At 40.7% G+C, this 24,105-nt stretch overlaps 2 protein-coding genes across 2 annotated transcripts in view; both read left to right on the top strand.

Moving 5' to 3' along the window:
• LOC139135130 (von Willebrand factor-like) overlaps positions 1 to 24,105 on the top strand; it is a 62,558-nt gene that overhangs the window by 9,493 nt on the left and 28,960 nt on the right. The window contains exons 2-10 of the mRNA XM_070702382.1: positions 1,767 to 1,804; positions 12,850 to 12,925; positions 13,301 to 13,422; positions 14,903 to 15,204; positions 15,442 to 15,583; positions 16,409 to 16,531; positions 20,080 to 20,271; positions 21,217 to 21,282; positions 22,200 to 22,721. Of these exons, the coding sequence (XP_070558483.1) occupies positions 20,091 to 20,271; positions 21,217 to 21,282; positions 22,200 to 22,721 (769 nt within the window). The 5' untranslated portion in view covers positions 1,767 to 1,804; positions 12,850 to 12,925; positions 13,301 to 13,422; ... (2 more) ...; positions 16,409 to 16,531; positions 20,080 to 20,090. The remainder of the gene's footprint in view (positions 1 to 1,766; positions 1,805 to 12,849; positions 12,926 to 13,300; positions 13,423 to 14,902; positions 15,205 to 15,441; positions 15,584 to 16,408; positions 16,532 to 20,079; positions 20,272 to 21,216; positions 21,283 to 22,199; positions 22,722 to 24,105) is intronic.
• LOC139134383 (lactadherin-like) lies at positions 14,003 to 17,025 on the top strand. The gene is made up of 5 exons (XM_070701244.1): positions 14,003 to 14,057; positions 14,903 to 15,204; positions 15,442 to 15,583; positions 16,409 to 16,531; positions 16,994 to 17,025. Exons 1-5 carry the CDS (start codon positions 14,003 to 14,005, stop codon positions 17,023 to 17,025), a joined length of 654 nt encoding a protein of 217 aa, XP_070557345.1.

Raw genomic sequence — 24,105 nt, 5'->3', positions numbered from 1 at the left:
AGAGTACAAGCTTTAAAAGTGTACAGATTACTTATCTCAGCTGGGACGGCAAAGCTCCAGTCTCAGAGTTGTAACAGTCAGTTGGATGAATGAACAGTCCTTTGGCTTGCAGGCTTGAAGCTGCACAAAGTCCACAGATATAAATCCAGCGTTGACAGTGAAGGTCTTGAAAAGTCTTGAGAATGACTACTGCTGGAGTTTAGTAACACACAAGAGACACGATCCCAAAAGTCTGACTGGAAGCTGTGCACGTCCCTTTTATAAAGGCATATAAGAACAATCTAGAACTTTTATTGACATGCTAATTACTGTTCTAAAATTATCTCCCTTACACAACTAATCAACTTTCCAGAACATTCCAAACATGACTAATTGAATTCAAGGTTGTGAGGTCATCAAGGGCAGTGACCTTGAGAATGTTCTAGACTAATGAACTCAGGTCATGATGAGTGTGGGGGAAATGACCTACATAACTCTCCTATGTCTGACGGCTCCTGTAGGAATTGACCCTAACTTTTCATGGAGGGAGGTGCCATTTGCACAAAAGTCACATAAAACAGTCACTCTTTTACCCGAGCAATTGTCGCGAGGCTTCTGCCTAGGGGGAATTCATCGATGAGGTATAGTTGAAACGCTGAGAAAGAATGGACGCGGGGTACAGTTCAAGCAGTTTGTCGTTAATGGCGTTAATTATACGCATCGGTCATGCGCTAAATTTTTCTCTGCCAAAACCCCTTCAAAGTATCGCGCTTAAGGTAGTATGCGCCTTGAAAGTGAAAGACTTAAAGTTTGCTCAAACTTTCCTCAATGAAACTTTTCAGCATTCCCCTACCTAAGAAAGAATAAAAATAAGGAGTCACCCCGCAAAATTTGGTACAAGAGAGACCGATTATCTGAGATTTCCAGATATTTGAAATTCAAAATGGCTGCCATCCCTGTATTTATTCTAGGGGAAATACAACATTTTCAATTTTCGAAAAACTAAGACGGTGAATTGTTTTCTTACATCAAGAGCATTAAAATGAGCCCCCACAAGTGGTAGACCAGAAAAAAATTGATAAAATTTGAGAGCCCGAAGATCTGTCCCCGAGGCGCGTTCTACCGTAAGTGCTTTCGAAGGTATGTGCTCCCTCCTGTGATTGTTTTATGCCCTCGTAATAGTGCAACAGATATTAAGCAAAGCCTCATTAAGTAGAGATTGCAAAACATAGATTAACATTAAACATTGCGTGACAGGCACATAATTAAAATTAAATTTGATGATTGTGCAACGGACATGATGACTTAAAGTGTGATTCTGCATCAACACTTTTCATCGAAAATTTTAACGAACACAAAATGTGAATGGAGAACTTTAATCGAAAGCACAATTCTGATATAAACTACAATGCTAAACTAAATGGCCGCAACTCTGCAACGAGAATCGCAGTGGATCGCTTGCTGCCCTGAATTCCAGATCCAACTCAAAGATGCCATGTGAGGCGCGAAATGTGTGATAAATATAGCTGATTACTTTACCATTCGTAACGCTCGATCTAGGCCGCCACGATAATAAAAAATGTGTCAAGATCAAGGAATACCAACAACGCGTTGCCCTACTAACTTCTTGCTCTTAGCTTCTTAATTGTGGAATTCCAAATTTTGATGCGTGCATCAACCCCCGAAACTATAAAGTTTGAAAACTCGCACTTTGCGTTTCAAAAATAAGTGTGACTGACCTTTTATATTAAAAATGGAATTTTGACATTTTTTCCCGCTCTTTGCAGGGACGATCAAAGCCATGGACAACGAGTGAAACGAGAAGGTAAGGATGATGCTTATTCTCGCGTGAATAACCAATGCATGTTGCTGAAATTTTATTCATGAGAGCTTCCGTATGCGACAGTTATAGAAAGTCTTCGAATGGTATGAATTGGCATTAGGTGACGTAAGTGATTGATCCTACAATTTATGAGCTTGGCATGGAAGATTGGTTAAGGTAGTATGCGCCTCGAAAGTGAAAGACTTAAAATTTCACTCGAACTTTCCTCAAAGAATATTTCAATCGTTCTCTTTAAATTCAAGAATAAAAATCGGGGTCACTGCCCAAATTTTGGAACTAGAGAAACAAATTACTCAAGATTTAGCGATATTTGAAATTCAAAATGGCCGCCATCCCTGTGTTAATTCTATGGAGGAAAAAAATTCGGTTTCGAAAAACTAAGCCGGTGAAAAGTTTTCTTACACCAAGAGCTTTAAAATGAACCCCCACAAGTGGTGTATCAGAAAAGAATTGTAAAAGTTTGAGTCCGAATATTTGTCCCCGAGGCGCTATCTACCTTAAAGTGTGAGAGAGGGGCATTAAATTTCAGTGCCACTACTTTTCTCCGTCGAGATGATTGTTTTGTGGTACACTTTGCTCGCCTAGAAGATCTCCTTTTTCTGTCAGTCACTACTGTCTGTCTATTTGTCTGTCTGTCTGTCTGTCTGTCTGTCATCTATCTATCTATCTATCTATCTATCTATCTATCTATCTATCTATCTATCTATCTATCTATCTATCTATCTATCTATCTATCTATCTATCTATCTATCTATCTATCTATCTATCTATCTATCTATCTATCTATCTATCTATCTATCTATCTATCTATCTATCTATCTATCTATCTATCTATCTATCTATCTATCTATCTATCTATCTATCTATCTATCTATCTATCTATCTATCTATCTATCTATCTATCTAACTATCTATCTATCTATCTATCTATCTATCTATCTCAACCGATCGATCGATCGTTCTATCTATTATCCTTCCGTCGTTGTGTCAATCTGTCATTTATTAGGTAGTGCGGGTTGTCATGGGTGTTCATGGGCTGGCAATTTTTAATGAAATATTCTGACATCATATTAGTGCATCAAGATAGAACCAGTCACGATCAGTAAACGCTATCATGCAAACAGCTGAAAACACGGTGATTGAAATAAGCATGCGCTCAGAACGGACATCGGGCAGTGCACTTGATGCAATGTTCCAATGCTAATAGCAATTTCTCCACGGCAAATCACCATGCAGTTACTTTTCTTCGCTGAACGACTAATTGCTTTCACGCACGGTGCACGTGCACAATGCAGCCCTGCAATCTTGCGTGCAGTTTGCAACCATTGCTTCTGACGTCATGTTTGCTATTGTTTTCACCGCCCTGTCCACGGGAGGTCGAGCGCGCTAAGCAACCCCATGGTATTTGGTGAAATGAGACCGTCGCAGGGTGGCAATACATTTTTCCCCTGAAACCTTGTATCCCTCTAATAGAGGGCACCAATTACTGGTGGTATTTTAAAGAGGGGGTAAGCTGTAGCAGTTGTAGCCTACAAGGTCCCTACATACGAGAGGCATATATCACAAATAATCACCGTTTAGCTATAGGGTATGGGCCAATTTCTATGTATGTATATAGTGCTTTCCTGATTGGCCAAAAATGCTACTTACAAACCGGGTTAGAAAACAATTATTTTGTCAATAAATGGAAATGACCATGACCATATATTAACGAGGCACAATCGTTCAAAGCACGTAGCAAAGTGAACATTAAGCTGAGATTTTGTAGAATCTCAACGAGATTCAACGAGACGCGCAAAAATGTAGATATTTCTGAAAAGACACACCGATGCATTAGGTAGAATCGAAGTAGACCTTCATTTCAAATATATGTACAGACTGTTGTTTATTTCGGGACTTGATATTCTTAAGACAGTCTTGTATTTCACACCGACGGTGGTTATAAATTAGTGAAATGATGACGCGATCTTTCTCTGTGGTCGATTAATCAGTCAAGGCCTTGTGAAATACAAGGTTTATGAGCTTTGACAATGACTTAACCGGTTCACTGAGCCGTGAATTATGGTGATTCGGTGGCGAAGATCACGTATGAAACGAACTGCGCAGACAAAAGGTGACTGTACTCTAGTTTTGCACAGATCTGGGAACGCTCTGCCGGATTGAATTCCGAAGATGTGTCAGCCAGGGGCGCGCCCATGTCGAAGAGAAAATTCATAGTCAGTTTGCGCAACCTCTAAAGCAGGGACATCGGTGTTTTAGATAACCTTCTTGTCTCCGAATTCACCCGAACTAATCATTCGGACGAAGTGGTATGGAAGGATTGCAGGGTTTTTCTCACCTCAGCTCTGACTCGATCGAGTTGTAGAAGATATACATCGACGGGGGTGAAAGGTGACGACGTTTTAGCAGCTCACACTTGACCAATAAATCATAGAAATGTGTTTTCAATTTTGCACCAAGCCGCCGTAGTTGTGACCCTGTATTTTTGGCGGTTTTACTATCAGGGATGGCCGGCATTAGGAGTTTTACTTGTCGAGACCCCTGGCATTCAGGTCGAAATTCAGTTTAGGCTGCATTCACAAATACTGGGCGCGTTGGGGGTTTGGGTTGGGATAACGATTGAAATCTTAAGTCGTTTTAGACCCCCCTCAATACCTTGAAAACCTTCAAACCTTCCTTCTATGTTATAAAAGAGATCATTCAAATTCCAATCAATATTGTATTGCCAAACATAAGCCAAGATACTAAACTAAAAGTTTGATATCTTTCCCCCAATATTTCTGCTTTTCTTATCAACTCCGCTTTCTTGTTTTACACCATGATATGTTAAAACATTTCAGTATCATTCAGCTTATCAACACAACCTGTCTATGTGTTAAGTAGGCCACACTTATATTGCTGGAAGTTGTATTTCGGTCAAGCCATAAATTGAAATGCCGATATTACAAAAAACACTGCTGCAAATTCATTCTCAGGCTGTGTTATCTAGCTTCTAGCATTTCAACATGATTTTTTGTAATATTAAGTACGGGAAAATAATGTGCCGATACACAGAATAAATATTCGGACTCTCAAATTTCTACAATTCTTTTCTGATCTACCACTTGTTGGGGCTCATTTTAAAGCACTTGAAGAAAGGAAAGATTTAATCGTCTTAGTTCTTCGAAAATCCAAACTTTGATTTTTACTTATAAAGTTAACACAGGGATGGTGGTCATTTTATTTCAAATATCTCAAAATGTTTGGTAATTTGTTTCTCTAGTTCAAAACTTTGCACGGTGACCCCCGATTTTTATTGTTGATTTGATAAGAAAATGGTTGAAAGTTTCATTTAGGAAAGTTTGAGAAAAAGTTTAAGTCTTTCACTTTCGAGGCGCATACGACCTTAAGACCATTCCGCTCACAAACCATGCTCTAATACCCATGCAGTCACCTTGTCGAACACAGCCTTTATGATATGCTTATTTTTCACTGATGTCATGTGGAAGCGACAGTAGCTGCAATTTGTGTTGATATTTTTCAGTATCTTTGTGTGTAAACAGTATTTTTGTTTTACACTCTAAAACAAGCATTTGGCTTGTCAACACCGTATATGTATTATATACAATCAGTACTATTCTGAACTGCAATTCAGTCTTTGAAATTACAATATACAGCTGGTGTTGACATGGGAAGTGAATACTTGGTGTTGCAATACATGCTATGGGGAGTAGAACAGGAAATTATGATTTATACACAGAACAAAAGTATCGTCAACATTTACTACTTCTGTCCCATGTTACCTCTACTACCCCTAACACTGCTGAATGCCCCCGAACCCCTCCAGCGTTCCTCACCAAGTATTTGTGAATGGGGCCTAAATAGGCACCGAACACATTGAAATGGATTATGTTAATTGTCACTGTATATGGCATGCTCGGTTTGTAAAAGTACTTAGTTTTTCTTAAAAGTAAATTTAAAGCAAAACACTCAAAACGTTGAGTGACATGACCAAATTATTGCTTTATATAGGGTATTGCTCAGTACATGTATTTGCAAATCATTATGTGAACCCAGTCCAATCCACAGCACCTTGCTGCGGACAATTCAACACTTTTCAGACAATACTTTTATTTTGCAATATCCCCGTGACTATAAACATTAAGCAGGTGTCCGGTTTAGTTCTTGAAACCGTCATCCACTTTAGGAAATTATTCGATTAGAACACTACTTCGGTTACTGTTTTGCTAGTAATTAAAAGTACCATGGATATTTTGTCTTCAAATCTTGGACTATAAATTTCCTTAATTACCAGTTTGGGACTCTTTCCCGAGCATTTATGCTTTTCGCCGCATGACAAAGAAATGTTAAACATTTCTTCGCAGGTGGCGCCTCTCCTTTTCTTGTAAGCTTTGTTTTTAAAAGCTTTGCTTAAAACATAAACTTTCTTCTAAAACTTTCCGCAAGGAAACTAACAAATCCCATTCGAAATCAAGATGTAAAAATCGAGGGTCACTGTGCAAAATTTGGTACTAGACATGCTAGAGAAAAACAAATTACCCTACGTTTACCGACTTATTAAATTCAAAATGGCCGCCATCCCAGTGTTAACTCTCTTGGACAAAATAAATTTTCGATTTTCACAAAAATAAGCAAATGAAACCTTTAGCTACTCCATGGGCTTCAACATGAAAACCAACAAGTGGTGACCAAAAATATTAGAAAATCTTGAAAGTCTGAATATCTGTCCCCGACGGGCATTCTACCTTAAGGCTAGACATTTATGGACAGTGAAATGTGTCTTTCTATAGTTTGCACGGTGACCCTTTATGGCCGAGACTTGCGGTTTCTTTCCCATTATGACCTGGCAAATGCCTAAACCAACAAATCGTCTGGCGATTGGCCAATTGTACTCACTATTTCCAATATTTTATCCTCTTAAATTTCCATTTTGCCGTTCGACTACAAAGCTGCTTAAAAGAGGCACTCCCACTTGGTAACATTTTTAAAACACATTTTTAAATGCCAACGGTCGATTTTTGACGTGGCGACTGCGCGCGGATCGCGAGATATCGATAAAAACATGTCATTTCCCGAGCGTATTTTTCACATCCCGAAATTTTACGATCGTTTCTGATTTTGGCCCGAAATCCGCCGAAGGCTTGTTGTTGTGCTGATTGACGATATTCTAGGGAGTCCACAATAAGTTCGAACAACGCCATTAATTTACTTCCTATTGCAAAGACTTTATATACAGCATTATGCCATTACCTCAGGTAAGTTTTGTAAAACTTCTCCTTAGTTTTTGTCGTTTTCATTGTTCTAAATCAGTTGTACTATATTTTTAACCAATACCACATAAACATCAGTTTTTACGTGTCAAATATTAGCCGCCTCTGATGACTACATTTTGTCGTCTGCCACACAGTACGCCGCGCGCGTGGTATGCGTCTATGCATACCACTCGGCGGCCGCTATGTATCAACCGCACGTAACTGTGCTCAAACTTTGTTTTCCGTTTTTTTCTCAGAGTCAGTAAGACTTGGATTTCCCCCGGGGAGAATGACCGATCACCGACGCGAGTGGTACTGTGGCGTACAGCAACGTTAGCGTAGACTCGTACTCCATAGCTTAGTTGACAATGGCCCCAGTGCCGAACGTTCGATGTTCGGAAGCTGAATTTAGGTGGGCCACCGGAATTCAAACTTTTACTTTTTTGAGGACATGTTTTTATCGATATCTCGTGATCCGCGCGCAGTCGCCTCGTCAAGTATCGACCGTTGGCACTAAAAAATGTGCTTCAAAAATGTTACCAAGTGGGAGTGCCACTTTAATTCGTTAACCGACTTTTTCAAACTCAAGAATCCTTCACACTAGGACACAGTTGTTGAGCTGCATATCCTTGCCCTGAAAAACAATGCCACTGCAATTGCTCTGTGGCCTGTCATAGTTCACTCTAGCATGCGAATAGCGAAAAGAAGCCTCTTGTTGAGCTGCCGTTTCAGAAAGTAGAGTGGCTAACCTTCTGTCTTCGAGACCGCTTTAATGTTGAAAGAAATGCTTGCTGAAATAGGTGCCCCACTTTTGAGCTCAATGCCACATCTGTTTCAATGCATCGGCTTGTGTAGTCGCATTTCTTTAGAGTCATTCTCATTGGTCGAGGCAAATAAAAAAAACTAGACGACTTTTGGTATGATTTAGGTGTTCTTATGGATAATATCTATTAAGTTATGAGAAAATTACCGACGGATATAAACAGCTAGACAGGCAGACAGAAACAGAAAACGACAGCTAAAAAGATGTATATGACTTCGTCTTATTGGTATAAACGAATGAGTAAATACAATGTAATCAGTAGGGTTTTCAATCCACTGATGACACTATGTGATAGCAATGCCGTGCCCAAGTCATGAACTGGGCGCCTTGTGATTTTACTATCTGTCAGTTCAAGTAACATCTCTTAACAGTGTTACGGAATAGCCGGATACGAATAATATAGAGTTTTGTCTGACATGCGGAACTTTACACTCCTCGTGTATTAGATGGCAATTTATGGATTTGCAATGCGGTCGGCCTGGTCGGTAAATCTTTACTCCGTTTCTGTCTGCCTCCAATTTACATGTCGAGTCATCTTGGTGTTATTTAAAGCTTTTAATGATGTCATCGGAAGTCTATGTACCTTACGGAATATTAGAAAACCAATCTTACATTGAATATGCTCGATTCTTAGCGAATAGACAGACCTGTCGCTTTGAGTAAGATAGCCATATGCAAATTTGTCCCTCAGATCCGTGTTTTAGGCATTTGGAGCTATATATGACGGATTTAACAAAATTGTAAGTCTTTTAATGTTCGAACAATCCTGAATGTAAATGAACGTCAAACGGGAATAGTCACTTTAGATGGCAACTATTCCTGCCCAGATGATAATGACAGCGTGCGCATGCGTTCATTGGACATGCAAGTTCGTGATGGTAGTGATACAAACAATAGTAAAAACCTTGAACTTGTCTGAGCGTGAAATTTTGCCAATTTACATAGATTTCTGTCACCTTGTAGAAATGTCACGTAAGCCAGTCGGCATCCAAAGATACTTGTTGAATTGTTTTCTCGTCTGTATAGCTTGTCTGAGTCTCTCCTGTTGGTGGATACCCAAAATTTTGGTGACGTTTCAAATATTGTGTAGAAATAGGGATTCAAGAAGTTTATGACGTCACTCTTTTCCCCTTCAAACCGGACACGTGCAACGCGGTACGGGACACCTAATCTAGTATAGATTTATCTCAGCTTGTTTTCTTGAGGAGGACTCTAGTTTGAGATAAACTATTGGGGGTATACTTTCATGCCTGTAACAGAATGAGGACAAAACTGTCTGGAAGTCGGCACTGTGACCTTTGTATTTTATCGGCTGCTGAAGGTCGGACAAACGAAGGCGTTTAGCTTAAATTTAGAGGGGCAATCATTTTGTTCCCGGAGAGTGTAGCGACTGGTTTCCATCACAGCGACTTAAAGGACGCTGTGATTCCTCGCAAGGAAGGGAGGGAAGGTTTAGTCTTTGCAGACCGCTCGCGGTACGTACATGCAGTAGTAGACGAGGAAGAATAAGATCTGGTATTTTGTACAACTGATGACATTGACATGCTTTATAAGGTAGAATCCACGCAGGATAATCAGACTCTCCAACTTTGACAACATTGTCTTGGCCTACCACCGGGGGGCAGTTCGAAGCTTGTGAAGTAAATAAAAGTTTTCACGGGCTTAGTTTCGTGAAAATCGGGAAATTTATCCTCCCTAGAGATAACACCAGGATGGGCGTGGCAATTTTGAATTTCAGATATCAGTAAATATCGGGTAATTTGTTTCTCTGGTACCAAATTTGCACGGTGACCCTCGATTTTAATCTAAATTTTGACAGAAAATGACTAAAAGTTTTCTTAAGGATAGTTTGAGCGAGAGTTTAAATCTAATTCTTCAATTTTAAGGCACGATCTGCCTCAAGCGCAGTCTCCATGGGTACTCTTCATAACACCTTTGATAAGTGTTTGAAAATAAACAGCGATATTGAAAAGACGGAAGATCAAGAATGATTTAAACGCTTATGACGTGAAAACTAAAAAATTATTTTAGTGCTCCACCTTTTTATTGATATTCTACCAGACATCGCAAGGTTTCATTGTTTTGACCCCGTTTCCTCTGCTGCGAATTGTCTCAATCGTCGTTGACAGTGCCACGAATAAAACCGAATACTCCGAATATTTTATGACCAAAAAAATTTAAGGTCGTTCCGTTAAGATCATATAGAACATTCGATCGATGCATTTGTCTGTCTTTATGAGTTTGAAAGGCTTTAGAAACCTTGTAAGCTGACTTCATTTTTGACAAAACAATATACAAAGTATTTATTGTTGTTTTTATAACTTCTGCTGGTTACATGGTGGGTATCCGAAGTCTCGACATAAAAACTGAACGATATAGGAAGGAGTAGTTTAGTGTAATAGGCCATACCGTCGCAGTCGTCACATGTTCCGCGATATGAAGCGACGAAAAATATGACCTACGAGAACCAAACCAAGTCATACACGCTGATAATGTCACCATAAAAGTATTTCGGACACTGCAACAAGAGTCCGGGTCATTTTTACCGACCTGTTTGTGAAGGGAAGATTTATGTATGTACACTTTAAATATTTTGAACTTCACCCTGCTTGGAAACACAAGTTCATATGTTCAATCTCATAACTCTCCCTTAGTCCTGCAAAACATTTCGAGGAGATCATATTAATCAAGTACGCAGTGCACAACAGTCTTGCTAGATTGGCGTTCTCCTTGACAAACTGGCATTTTTTCAGTCTCCAAATAGTTCAACATGTAGAAAGAAAACACGTGACCTTCTTAACACAATTATAGCCTAAACAGAGTATGATGAAAGTGTTTTTCAACCTGTAGAACGTTAAAATGGTCAGGTTTTGCTCAGGGTAGACCTGTGTTTCGTCTGTTCACTGCGGTCAACCATTAGTCAACCTGATTTATCGCGATGTAACGGCGCGCGTACCTTCCAATACGGCCATAATGGGTGGTTATAATATTTCTCGTCGAAAGATTGTATTGCGTGTTTTTGACGTACCGTTGCCTGCGAGTCGAACGCCCAGCTGCTTAGCTGCCAGAGCGGTGACGTCGCTGGAGCCGGTCGTTGTAGGCTTGTATTAATGAAAACGTTGTGTGCTTGTAGGAGCAAGTAATGGATATTTATCGCATAGACTGTTTATATGGAAGCATAAAGCTGACCATGAATCACATGGACATGTTGTGCTCCAGGCGGTTACACCATGTCGCCGTCGGCTACACGGCAAGCTACCGTGTAAGACAATCCCGAGCATGCGCAACACTAGTGAATGTTTAGAAATCCAGATAAATAGGTTACCGAAACCTCGCAAACTGTGTGAACATTGAAAGATGAAACATGTAGACGCTAGTCAAATTTGTCTGACGTAGCCTGCGAGGGAAGGAGTACAGTGAGAGGGCGGGTGGAGGAAGCAAGAAGGTCTAAAAGATTCGAAGCGTTTTTGATCTGCTTTTGCTGCTGAGGACAAGACACGCGTCAAGGAATGTTTCTGAACGCTGAATGCGTTTGAAATTATTCAATGGGAAATAGAGAACAGGACAGTGGTGTGGATTAACGCCCCGGGGTTAACGCCTTATTTAGATTCAGATTCAGATTATTTATCTCGCAGTCACATCTTGTAACTCTGCCACCGTGTTGAGTGAGTTAAACCGACGGCATCTAATGGCGCGAAACGCCAATAAACTTCAGGGACAACCGGGTGGGTTATCTCTGATGCTCTAAAAACACGATTCAGACGTGAAGCAGTTGCAAAACAAATCTCCCAAAACACGTAACTGTCTTATGAAACTGTCAGCCGTCTCAAGTTTGCACAGATACATCCGGGGGTGTTGCTCCTGCAACAACAGTCGGCAGGGGTATGGGTATTTTAGGCCTGAGAAAGCATGGAGATTGAAAGTGTTTTTAGGTCAGAGAGCAAAGGTCAAATATGACGAGACTGTCAGAGCACAAGAAGGGAAAATCACAGCCGCGAAAACAGTTAACATTGTTGAAAGTGTACCGTAATGTGATTTCATAAAACTCCCCTCAGTCAGCTGTCACAAATTTGCCAATGCGATTGAATCTCAGCACTGCGCCGAAGCGCCCTCTATATTGGCGGTTATGGCATTTGGTTACCTATATCTCGCGAATATCCATATATGGTAGGGGCAATATACTGTCTATGGGATATCACGTAGTCTGAAATTAAGTCGTACATGTAGTTTCACAGGGATGATTGCATACACTACGAAAGTTCTTCATTTTTAGTTCAGCAGCAACAGGTAGGGGATTAACTGTTGTTGATGTTAAGGTACATTGTGGTACGGCGCCTCGAATCGAAAGACTTAAACTTTTGCTCAAACTCCCGTAAGGAAACTTTAAAGCATCCCATTTCGAAATAAAGTATAAAAACCAGGGGTCACCTTGCATAATTTGGTACAAGAGAATCAAATCACACAATACTTACCGATACTTGAAATTCAAAATGGTCACCAACCGTGTGCTAACTCTAGGCGGAAATTAAATATCCGATTTTAAGTGACAAAAATTATCCGATGAAAACTTTTCTCACTCTAAGAGTTTCAAAATGATACCCCCGCCAAGTGGTAGAACAAATAAGTATTTAGAGTTAGAGTTTTAGAGTCGAAATTTCTGTCCCTGAGGCGCATTCTACCTTAAAGCGGGAAAGGCCAACATTTCCATAACTAACCCAAAACCATTTCCGTCTGCTGCTTCGCATAGACATTGCTCGACTCTTTGCGATAGATTTTGTCGAATCACTTGTCACTGGCCATGCCCAATCACGGCAAACTCTACACAGTTCCCAGGCAACTTGCACAGACGACGATTCCGTCGACGAAACGGCAGATTGACTATACGCCTTACTACATACTTCGACGAGACGTTGCACAAGATGGTTTTCTCATGTTTACACATGTAATTACAGGTCGAGCGCCCTGTGAAGCTCTGCGACGGCCTGGTCATGGAAGCTTCGTGTGTGCGAACCGTGGAGATATATCAATGTATGTCGCTAATTATAAGTTCTTCTATAGTGTCTACCCACTTTTTTTTAATTCGAACACAACTCTTCTTACTTTTTTTGTCTAAATTCGTTCATTTTGTAGGCTTGTCGGAATTAAAATATCTGAATGCCGATAAATGTGTAATACCTTCAGAGTATACAGACTAGAGTGGGGTTGAATTACTGAAAAAGATACAACTTACATTTACATTATTTTTGAGTAATGACTTTTAATTTCACGATCCAAAGAAAAAAGAACCGATCAGAAATCTTTTGGCAACGAGACAATTTGGAAACTAATTCTTTAATAACTCGACAACAATTTGGAAAAAAAAAAACTCATTCCGGAACGATTTGTGATTTCCCCAATTTATAGAAGTTGTCGCCCGTCCTGTGATCCGGGTTACGTTTTCCCTTTTGGGTTCAACACCAAGTCATTCGGCTGCCAAAGGGACGTTGGAGATTGGGAGCCCAACGACGTAGTTGCCGATTGTTACGGTGAGTGAAAGCTCGCGCCGTCCACCACAACAAAGAACCAAACTGTATATCCTATAATAAATTGTCGGATACTAAAGCCATTCACGTAGAGAAGGAGACATTTTTTATCGCTTACTGATTGCCCTCCGTGCTGGTTGACAGGTCGATGTTTAAATGATTTGCGGCGATGGGCACGCCAATTAGGCACACCAGGATTGGCGGGACAGATGTTTAAATATTTGCACGTGACATACTTTGGTGTTCCCGCAAGGCGTGAAGGTGTTTTCTGTCAGCCTTCTCAACATTGTTAACCCATGTAACACACTGGCTAGGTCTCTAAAATGAATCATGCCTTTGCACTTTGCACCATCTAGCATTAACCCTATCACCTCATAGCCATGCTAAATGCAGCTAACTTTCCATCGGCGTAAAATCAACCAGGCCAATGGACTATGATGTCATCAGAAAACCGGTATTTTTGTGTAAACGTGCGCTTCGAAACGTTTGGTAGTTAGTAATATTCCAATAATACTAACCTAGTTATTAGGAGGTCGATATTTTGGCCTCCATACATCTGTTCTTTTTTATATTGTTACAATTTATGGCAATCATATTACCCCTGTGCTCGTATATCCTGGTGGAGTACCTCCCGGATGGTAAGTCCCTGACACGGGAGAGGGGGGTCGCCAGACAAAAGAAGTACTCTGGGCCAAAGGGTGACTAAAACTGTACTAGGTCTGATATAATTATGCGTGATGAGAAAGTAAGTGTGCTCCTGTATTTTATGTGACAGGCGAACGGGGACTCTGTACTTTTCAGATCGGCGCAGTTTGCTTTATGGCGTGGGCATTGTCACCAGGCAGATTTTCAGTACATATATGGAAGTACTCCAAACTTGGTTATTCTACACCACAGATTTCGGCATTTTGTGACATTTTATGATTAATTGAAATCTTTATTCCCAGCAAGACGATGAAAATGGAGCACATTCTCAAATTAGTAAATTTATACAGTGGTAAAGGGTTCGAAAGTAGTTGTTTGGCCACCAATCTAGTCCAAGTTCGAGCGAGATTGGAGCTTTTATGCTAATCTGAAAAGAAATACAAAAAATGAAGCGTACTTTTTTGTTCTTAACCTTTTGAGTGCTGTAATAATTTTCCCATCAAAATTTTAGTGAAACCTTTTACAAATTTTTATGAATTTTCCTGTCATTGTTGATCATTTTGGACCAAATGGACATCACATTTCATTTGCTAAAACTTTTTATCAAAATTTTGGCAGAAATCTGAAGAAAATTGACCGGGTATATTTTATAAATGCATTAAAAATTGACTTTGGCGTTCAACTTAAGGGTTACAGCTTGTAATGGCCTTCTCTCCTGGAGGGACGTTCCCTGCAATTTGTATTGGTAACAAGGGATGTGTGAGGGAGAAACTTTGAGATATGTCGTCATGTTTGAGCTTTGTCAACGCTTGATTCGAACTCTCCTTTCTCGGTCTAGAGTGCTCGCTAGCTCTTCTGGAGACTCGAGTGAGTGAAGAAAGCAGTTTCACAGCCAGTAGCCAGACAGACAGCAACCCTGCCTCAGACGGTCGGCTCCACTTGCCCGGCAGTGCGTGGTGCGCCGATACGAACGACGACGCACCGTGGCTGCAAGTCGACCTGGGCGAAAACAGGCGAATCACCGGCGTTTCTACACAGGGCGGTGGTAGTAGTAGCGATGCATGGGTCACCTCCTACGCGTTACAGTACAGTGAGAGCGGGAATTACTTTAACTCGTACACGGAGGACGGCGACATAAAGGTGAGCTGCGAACAGTGCTTTGACATAACGGCCTACGAGGCTCATCCCTAAGTTTCACTTTGGAGTTCTTTTAGGCCAAAAAAACCCCCCAAAAACAAAACAAAACAAAACAAAAACCAAAAAAGCCAAACAAAAGAACACAAAACAAAACAAAAACCAAAAAAGCCAAACAAAAGAACACAATAACGGAACAAGCGAGGTGGAATTTAATGAATATAAAATTACCTTTTCTTCAAGATATTCGATGGAAACACAGATAGCGTACACCCAGTTCAACATACGCTGGCCTCAAGCATAGTCGCTCGTTACGTACGTATTTTACCGAGAAGTAAGCAGGGGGACACATGTCTGAGATTCGAGCTGTTTGGCTGTGATAACGGTGAGTAAATTCTGCCTCTTGGTAGTTAGTTACACATGTTACATATCAAAAGTACAAAAGGCTAGAAGGAAGGGATTAGCGAAGACGACATGCCAGATGAAAGTCATCAAGAACAGATAGATAAATGGATTGATTGATCGATCGATCGATCGATCGATCGATAGATCGCTCGATAGATAGATAGCTAGCTAGCTAGATAGATAGATAGATAGATAGATAGATAGATAGATAGATAGATAGATAGATAGATAGATAGATAGATAGATAGATAGATAGATAGATAGATAGATAGATAGATAGATAGATAGATAGATGGATAGATGGATGGATGGATTATAAGCAAGCTAAGAGCTTCTATTTGGTATAGGTAGGTCGTTTAAATGTGTTCAAATGTAAGTGGTGATTGAAAATGGAAGGATCTCTGCAGTTGTAAAAGCGAATAATAGACCGCAAGTTGTCAGAGGCAAAATAGGCGTTGTCCGTTGTCCGACGATCGGAGTAATATGAGCATGCCATCAAGAAAATAGGTCCAAACTTGTAAAAATTGTAACCCGATCCGTGACTTGACCATTACCAAAGGACTTGTGACATGTTTACCATATTTTGCGAAAATCTACTAACATCGCATTTGATTTCTTATAATTGACTTTTTGGTCGAAAATTGCTGCTTGAACATCTGCCAACTTACGACTCGACTTTTAATTGATATATGGATTCCCCCACCAAAAAAAATAATTGTGCCAAGTATTCTTCCGCCGACCGCCATTCGGCTAACGGTTTGGTAGAGGGTCACTGAATCTTATCATTTGTTTTCTAATTGCACAGAACCCATCGATTACTGTGAGAACAACAAGTGTCAGAATGGAGCAATATGCGTCAATCAGCCGTTCAAACTGACCTATGAGTGCAACTGTCCAACGGGATTCATCGGTGAATTTTGCGAAGAAGGTGAGGCTCCATGTCAGCGGTCCTGTCAGACTTCATTTTAATACAGCGCAATCTATCAAGTCAAGAGCCCTCCTTTATCGTAAACATTGCACCCGTTTTATCGGTAAGATAAATAATTCAAAAGCGAAACGGCCAGACCCGAGTGTTTTGATAACAGCAGTTTGCGGGTGGAACTCTGTAATGTTTCTTTTAGCACCTGTTCAATTCCAGACGAGACATAGAAATATCTGGTGGTCCAGGGTGAAGGACTTCGTATTGATAACATAGCGAATGATACTGAACTTAGACCCTGCGGGCTGGCTCACATGTGTGCACTGAAACCTGAACGAGATGAAACGTTTTCCAGACATTCAAAAAAACCTTCAGCGCCTTCTCGAGTGCATTTTGGCGGGAACAATCGGTGGCGAGAAAGTGGGCATTGAAACAAGCACTCAGACCGTCATGTCTGTTTTGCTTGAACAGAGCAAGAGTCGGTAGCTTTGAGTAGCAGTTGATCTTGACACCACGGTGAAAAAGGATAGCATGAGCCTGCAGTCGATCATTCGGAGTTGGCACACGTTTGTTTGCCACATGCTATAATCGACCTGCGGACAAAATCAGCGATACCTCGGATGAAAGCCACACAGCACCGACAATAGACATATTAGGATTTTCGCAGTTTCCCAGGTTTATCTCCTGTGTTCTAACCGATAAGAAAAAACACACGAATGCTTCCTATATGACAATTCGAGACGGCAAATAAATCTGCAATACATAAAATTAAAAAAATGTCAGAGGTCTTTGCTGCTGTAATTGAACTTTCGAAACCATTTGTATGATCAAAAACAAGACAAAGAGTTGCCATGACAGAACATACTATTTCAAATTTATGGAAATTAATTGGAAGCGCTCATGAATGCATTTGAAAAGCAAACTGTAGTTCGGTGGTCCGGAAACATCAGTTGCTTAATCATGTCCAAAAAACCCCCCAAAATAACACCCCTAGGAATCGACATAAAACATAACCCTAATATAGAAAAAAGGCAGAAAAGTATACTGTAGGTGGCATAAGGGATGGTAGTTTTTGGAACTACAACCAGCTGGGACCATGTGTGACTTATGTGTGTCTCGATTACAAGCAAACACAATCATCGCAGTGTAGCCACGTTTCAGAAGGAGAAAATTTCGCCACATTATAGATAATTAAGAACACTATTACAACAAGCTCAGCTGTAAATTTGGCGAGCTTTTAATAGCGCTCGCTTGTTGAGGAATCAAATTCTCCGAACACACTGAAAGGCGAATCGAGATTGAGGCAAAGTGTGAATTTTATGTCATTTGCAGCCGACCAGCCACTTTTGGTTTTTACATTTGGCTAGACCAATTCATCAAGTCGGTGATGTTATGTGAGCCATAAATATCCTCTGACAGTCCGCACACACATTGCTGCTTTTGTTCAATCCTAATCTAAGACGAGAACTAACAGTATGCGTGACATGGTCTAGATGACCCGTTAATGTGATCCTCGATGACGTCATCGAGGAGGATTAGCTGAACCGCGAAATATATGACAGGAAGTAGTTTTCGAATGGGGAAACTCTTGCTTTAAATAGTCGTTCCTTGGTCGCGGAAGACTCTTTTGGAAAACATCCACATTGCCTGCCGATTTGTCTTTGGTTCAGTGTTGTGACAGTCACATACACTACTCGAACCGGACGACACGCTCGGATATGCCTTGCTGCTATTGAAGCTTTGTGTGGCACCGGTGCAACCATCTTTAAGGAACAAATTTAATTTGTCTAAAACCGGGGTCGAATATATGCAATGTTATCCACTCAATCAGGATCTTTCGACATGTCAAACAATATAAGTAGTATCTCGCATGAAACAAAATTCATGAAAAATGGCCGACTTTGTTATCAACGAGAGTGGTACAGTCAGATTGTCCATGATAAGCGCGCACAAGTTGCCATCTCTGTTATTTATTCTCTAGGATAGTGTATCTTGAAGATGTTTGCAAAACGTTTGCTAGTCATGTCCACCACGCTTGGAACTTCCGCCAGTCCGACGGACGGTCATCGATGTGCAAAAAGTACAAGAAGCGTTGACAGTATAACATCATGAAATTATGGATCAAATAATATTTTACGAGTATCATTTATGATTGAAAGGTCGTCCCCGACAGACACATTTGCCATATTCAAATGGCATAAAATGAAATTCTAAACCTTCCATTGTTACCGTAAAAGAATCTCACGTCTTGGAAGACCTCCCGGAGCAATTTTACAACACTTTCCCTTGTATGGTGCAATCTCTAATCATTCGCAGCTATATTAAGTGTCGTTTCCTCCAAATGACATCGAAGATATTTTTAGTTTTATTAAGCATCACAAAATCCATCTAGCATGTGAAGGAATATTCCATAGTGACGTAACGGGAGCACTGTGGTGTGATATCAGCTATGATTTATACCATACTTTATTGTAACTTGTGCCTCGCTTTGGCTGATCTCAGATCCATTATGACTACCTAAACTTGACAATGAAGGAGTAGTAAAGTTTATCAAACCGCCATGACCTTGTCCTGAATCAAGCCGAGAGAGACGCCACATACTTATTCAGCCAATAAGAATTGTGCATTCTGAGTTTAATTTCAAAATCTCAAGCGGTAGTAGGGATGTCTAAGCGTAAACGCGGGTAAAAAGATGCGCAAAAAAGTATCCATGAATATCCAGTTATTACTCAATTTATACAAACCCTGTCTCGTTGACTTTGGCCGTTGGTGTGGGCAGTTGTGTGGTCGGAGAGCATCCCTTTCGACTTCAACAGATGTTATAGATTTTGTGCCTTCGCTTTTTACATTACACTTCTTGACTTGAAGTTGTTGCGTGTGGGAACATTTTATTGGACAAAAACGTGAGTTTAAGGCCAAATTAGAGGGTTTTTGTTTCTAGTTCTCACGAGCGTCGATCTAGGCTAGCCGCGTCAGGCTTTTACACACGTTCGCTTGAAAAAAAGTCATAAAACTTGACAGCGTTCAACTACGCTCGGCGCAATGAGTTACGTGTGATGCCAGTATGTAGGATCACATTGTACGGCCTGTATCATAACAGACTTGAAAAGTGACGTTACTGTCTTTAACTTACTTCGTGCCAAAAGTAAATCTACCTGGGTAACATTCCAAGTTTGCTGTGTTCATAATGGTAGTAGGATCTTATGAGTTTCTAGAAAAACAAAACAAAAACAAAAACAAAACAAAAACAAAACAAAACTGAACATAAAATAAAAAAAAGTAGTTGCATCAGGCTAGTCATAGACCTTGTGTAAGAAAATCCTTATTTTTGCCCAAAGTCATCCTTTAATAATGTTAATAGTAGTAATTTACATATGAAATGTTGTACTATCCACTTCATGTTCGTCGTTCATGCTTCCAACTTTTCTATCACGTTACTCCAATTTTCTGGTGATGGGTGCTTCGATCAAATGCACACCTCATGATATGCAGTGCTAACAGTTCTGTAAATGTTTTAACTTTAGAAAGGTCTCAGTGATCGGTTTTATTGTTTGTAGTTGTCTGTGGAATGCCGCCAGCACCGGCCAACGGTTCCCTTAGCTGCAGAGTGAGAGACGACAACCAGTACGTCTGCAAAATTGACTGCCTTCCCGGCTTGAAACTGCTGCAGGGCGTGGTCGACGAGTACACGTGTGACCTGGATACCGCCGAATGGTCGCCAAAACTCCCGGATGGTATCACGTGTTCAGGTAGGTAGGTGGCGACCGCGCGATCGTCCCTGACACCATCTTGGAAATACTTAGAACGTTCTTTTTGGTTATTCCCAATTCACGCTGACCCTAGAAACCCAAAAGGAGTATCAGCTTATAACACATGAAACAAACCTGTCGACTTTTCAACCGTATCTGGTCGAGCAACGTGGTTGACACGCACAAATGTGCTCAACTCAAACAACTGTATATACTTGTCTGTCAACAGGTCTCCCTTCTTTCATAATATAATTGTCTCGTAATATTCATACGTGAGGGAATCTGACCTTATCAATCCAAGTGACCGATAACATAAATGGACTTGGCATGTGACGTCAGTGCATGTCACCACTTATCCCGTTCCCTTGAATTGGAAATGATTTTATAAGAATGTGAATAATAATGGGGTCAAAATGACTTATCGCCAACGTGAACAAAGCTGGTATCATGTGTTTTTGGTGTACAATGTGCGATGTCCATACCAAGTTGATGTCAGCAATAATAATGGCCAGTATATATTACACAGGTATTATTATGCTGACAAATTAAATACTAAACATTTCAACATTATTCTGGCAGTGGAACAAGCTAATGCGTTTTCAAAAATAGGAACAAAACACTGGAAGTGCATTACAAAAATACAAAGAAGGGAGCTTTGAGCTCAAAATGTGTTTGTTTCAGAGCAGTTTGCAGCAACGCTGCTGGCTCAGCGCTTTTCGCATACTCAATGCTCCGTTAAAATGTCCAAGAGAATTATTAATCATAATACAGATATATACACGGGACAAGGTAGTATATATAGAGCTACTGTCCAACTATAATTGTAGTATCCATCTTGTCCTCTGTAAAAATCTGTTGGACCATGCTAACGGAAATAGCTGAGCTACAAAAGCAGCGATCTTAAATAACACACTGTGACTTTTTGTCCGTTCATGTTTCTCCTAGACGCCGTTGAGCCGACGGTCGGTCTGCGAATACCCAATACTCCTCCGCTCGGACAAGAGGGTCAGGGTAAGTTATGAAGCGGCGTTCCGCACGAGACGAAAACGACTGCAGCGGCTATCATCCTTGCTTAATATAGCCGACTTGTACATTGTAGAAAATTATGGCTTGCAGCTGCCGAAGTCGTCAAGACTTGTCAAATATTTCCTCTTCCTAGCATTTCTGGCGCGTTTTTCGCGTGGATGAACGAGTTACAGTTGAATAATAAAGTGGCCGATTTCGACCGAACCTCAATTTTGCACCCGATTTCTTGTCAGGATTTCGAACATAATGACTTCTTGCCGCAGTATTAAGGTAGTGCGCCTCGAAAGTGAAAGACTGACACTTTCGCTCAAACTTTCCTTGAGGAATCTTTCAACCATTCTCTTTCAAAATCAAGCGTAAAAAATTGGGGGCACCGTGTAAATTTTGGTACTAGAGAAACAAATAACCCGAGATTTACTTATATTTAAAATTCAAAATGGCCGCATCTCTGTCTTAACTCTATGAAGAAAAATAAAATTTTAGTATTTTGAAAAACTAAGCCGATGAAAAGCTTTCTTTAATACACTAAGAGCTTTAAAATGAACTCCTATAAGTGGTAGACCAGAAAAGAATTGTAAATGTTTGAGAATCCGAATATTTGGCCCCGAGGAGCATTCTACCTTATTCGCGTATCTACAATGAAAATCATTTCCTAAATTATGTCAGTCACTGATTCTAATATTGCCTGTCGGTAAAACTAAAGTTAATGCTTGTTTTTTATGTTCTAATACGGACAGCTCCTCTTCTGTACTTTGGTTCAATATGTTGCATGTGTTTTTTTTTATGATTTCTGAATATATTTCTTGAGAACATCTATTTATCATTTCATTTTTAAAAAATACGACCGTTACGGATCCCCGATTTTCGTCATCTTTAACCGGCAGTTTGTGTATCTGTTTCAGCTGATGGTTATTGCTATACATACGGCCAGACTCACTACCGGACGTTTGACGGTCTCACGTACGACTTCCACGGCGCCTGCTCCTACCTGTTCGCCGGCGACTGCCTCGGCGACAGCTTCAAGATCCACGTGCACAACCAGAACCGATGCCGCGACCAGAGCTACTGCAGGCGCTCCATCAGCCTCTTCGTCGGAGGCGTGGAGTACAGGTTCGACAGGGGACCAGACGGCGCGATGATGTGGAAGGAGAGCAAGAACATCGCCATCCCCAAGACGATAGACGGCATGCGAGTGGAAAAAGTCTCCGACTACTTGATCATCAGTGCTTCCCTGGGCTTCACGCTGATGTGGAACGCCGACGAGGCGGTCTTCGTGCACGTTGTCGATGACTTGGTGAACAAGACCTGTGGCCTCTGCGGTAAATTTAACGGGTTTGCAGGAGACGATCTGACCGACCTGCAGGGTAATGTTGCGTCGACGGTTGCTTCGTTTGCAAGTAGCTTTAAAATGAACGACATAGACGGTAAGTTTTATTCTCTCATAATTAAGTTCGCAGCTGTTCTCTGGAATGTAATAATTCTTCTCCCTCCCACGCACACCTTGTAGCGTCTGATAATAAGCCTATTATTCACTTGTGTTAAGACGGGAGAGGTCGAAGTTCTATCATGTTAAGGTAGATGTGAGGAAAATCATTGGCGCAATATCACAATCCCGAGAAAACCACTTTTGAAATCCCTATTAGGCGATACTTTACTACGCACTCTGTCGCCCTCCAGCATGAGCAAATTTGCAGGGCGCCCTCGGAATTCGCAGTTTCCCTCTCCTGGGGGACACGCGAAAAACGTCTATCACTATACCCTACTTGTTGTCCGCAATTATTCCGGCGTTAACAGCAGAACCCAAGTTTGTTGATATAATCACTTCACTTCAGCCTCCCTGTCATAAATTTTGGTTTTCACAGCATATTGACAGACAAAGACTTCAAGAAAGTGCTTTGTCCGAGGTCTGTAAATCTATAAATTTCTTGGCTGGAACATCAATACCCTACATAAATTCACAACGCAGACGGGAATGACGAAAGGTTACTTTTTACAACCCATCTAAACATGACATGCTTGAAAGCTCGTACATCAAAAGTACCAATGAAATACGATGAGTGAGGCCAGCATTTGCTGGGCAGTTGACGTATGAACCGGGTTGACATATAACCACGTCAAATATCATGATCTGGCCCGGAGGAGGTCAGCCCAACGATTCCCCCCTTCTAAAATTAGGCAAGACCAGTCTCTTGAGATAAAGCTTGGCTGTCATCGAGAAAGAGTTGAATTTTAATATCGACCTGTTTTTAAGCCCCTGCGACTTGTCCTGATTAGAAACGTAGAAACATAAAAACGGGGAATATTTTTATCAGTTTTGTCTTGTCGCGACCTTTACTATCCCCATATAAAACAAATGCTGTTTCGGTGCTATTATTAGGTGTCCAAAGTTGGGTGATCATGGTGTATCGAAAGTGACACTCCCTTACCACGCAAATTCAATCTCAAACTTAAGATGGTTGGGTCGTGTATATAACCTTCTCATGTACCATTTTAATTACGTCCTTCAATGATAATATGATTAAAAGGTCGCATTTCAGTAATCAAAAAGCAAAGAAACCACTAGAGATAGTGTTCGTGTCTCTATGACGTCATACAGTGTTGGCAGCAAAGTGTCTATCTAGCTGAATCGCCTGAGAAGAGCGCGATGGAGTTTTTTCCAGCGAAACAAAAAGCGAGAAATCTAAGGAGTGACGATTATCATAATTGCAAGGATTTTTACATATTTTGTATGCTATTGACTCAAATTACAGACTTGAATATAAATTTGATAAATATGAATATGAATATACGAATATATGAATATACATT

The sequence above is a fragment of the Ptychodera flava genome, chromosome 6 (assembly GCF_041260155.1).
Source record: "Ptychodera flava strain L36383 chromosome 6, AS_Pfla_20210202, whole genome shotgun sequence".
NCBI classification, from domain to species: domain Eukaryota; kingdom Metazoa; phylum Hemichordata; class Enteropneusta; family Ptychoderidae; genus Ptychodera; species Ptychodera flava.
The sequence above is the reverse complement of the archived record's forward strand: the minus strand, read 5'-3'. Positions and strand labels throughout refer to the sequence as shown.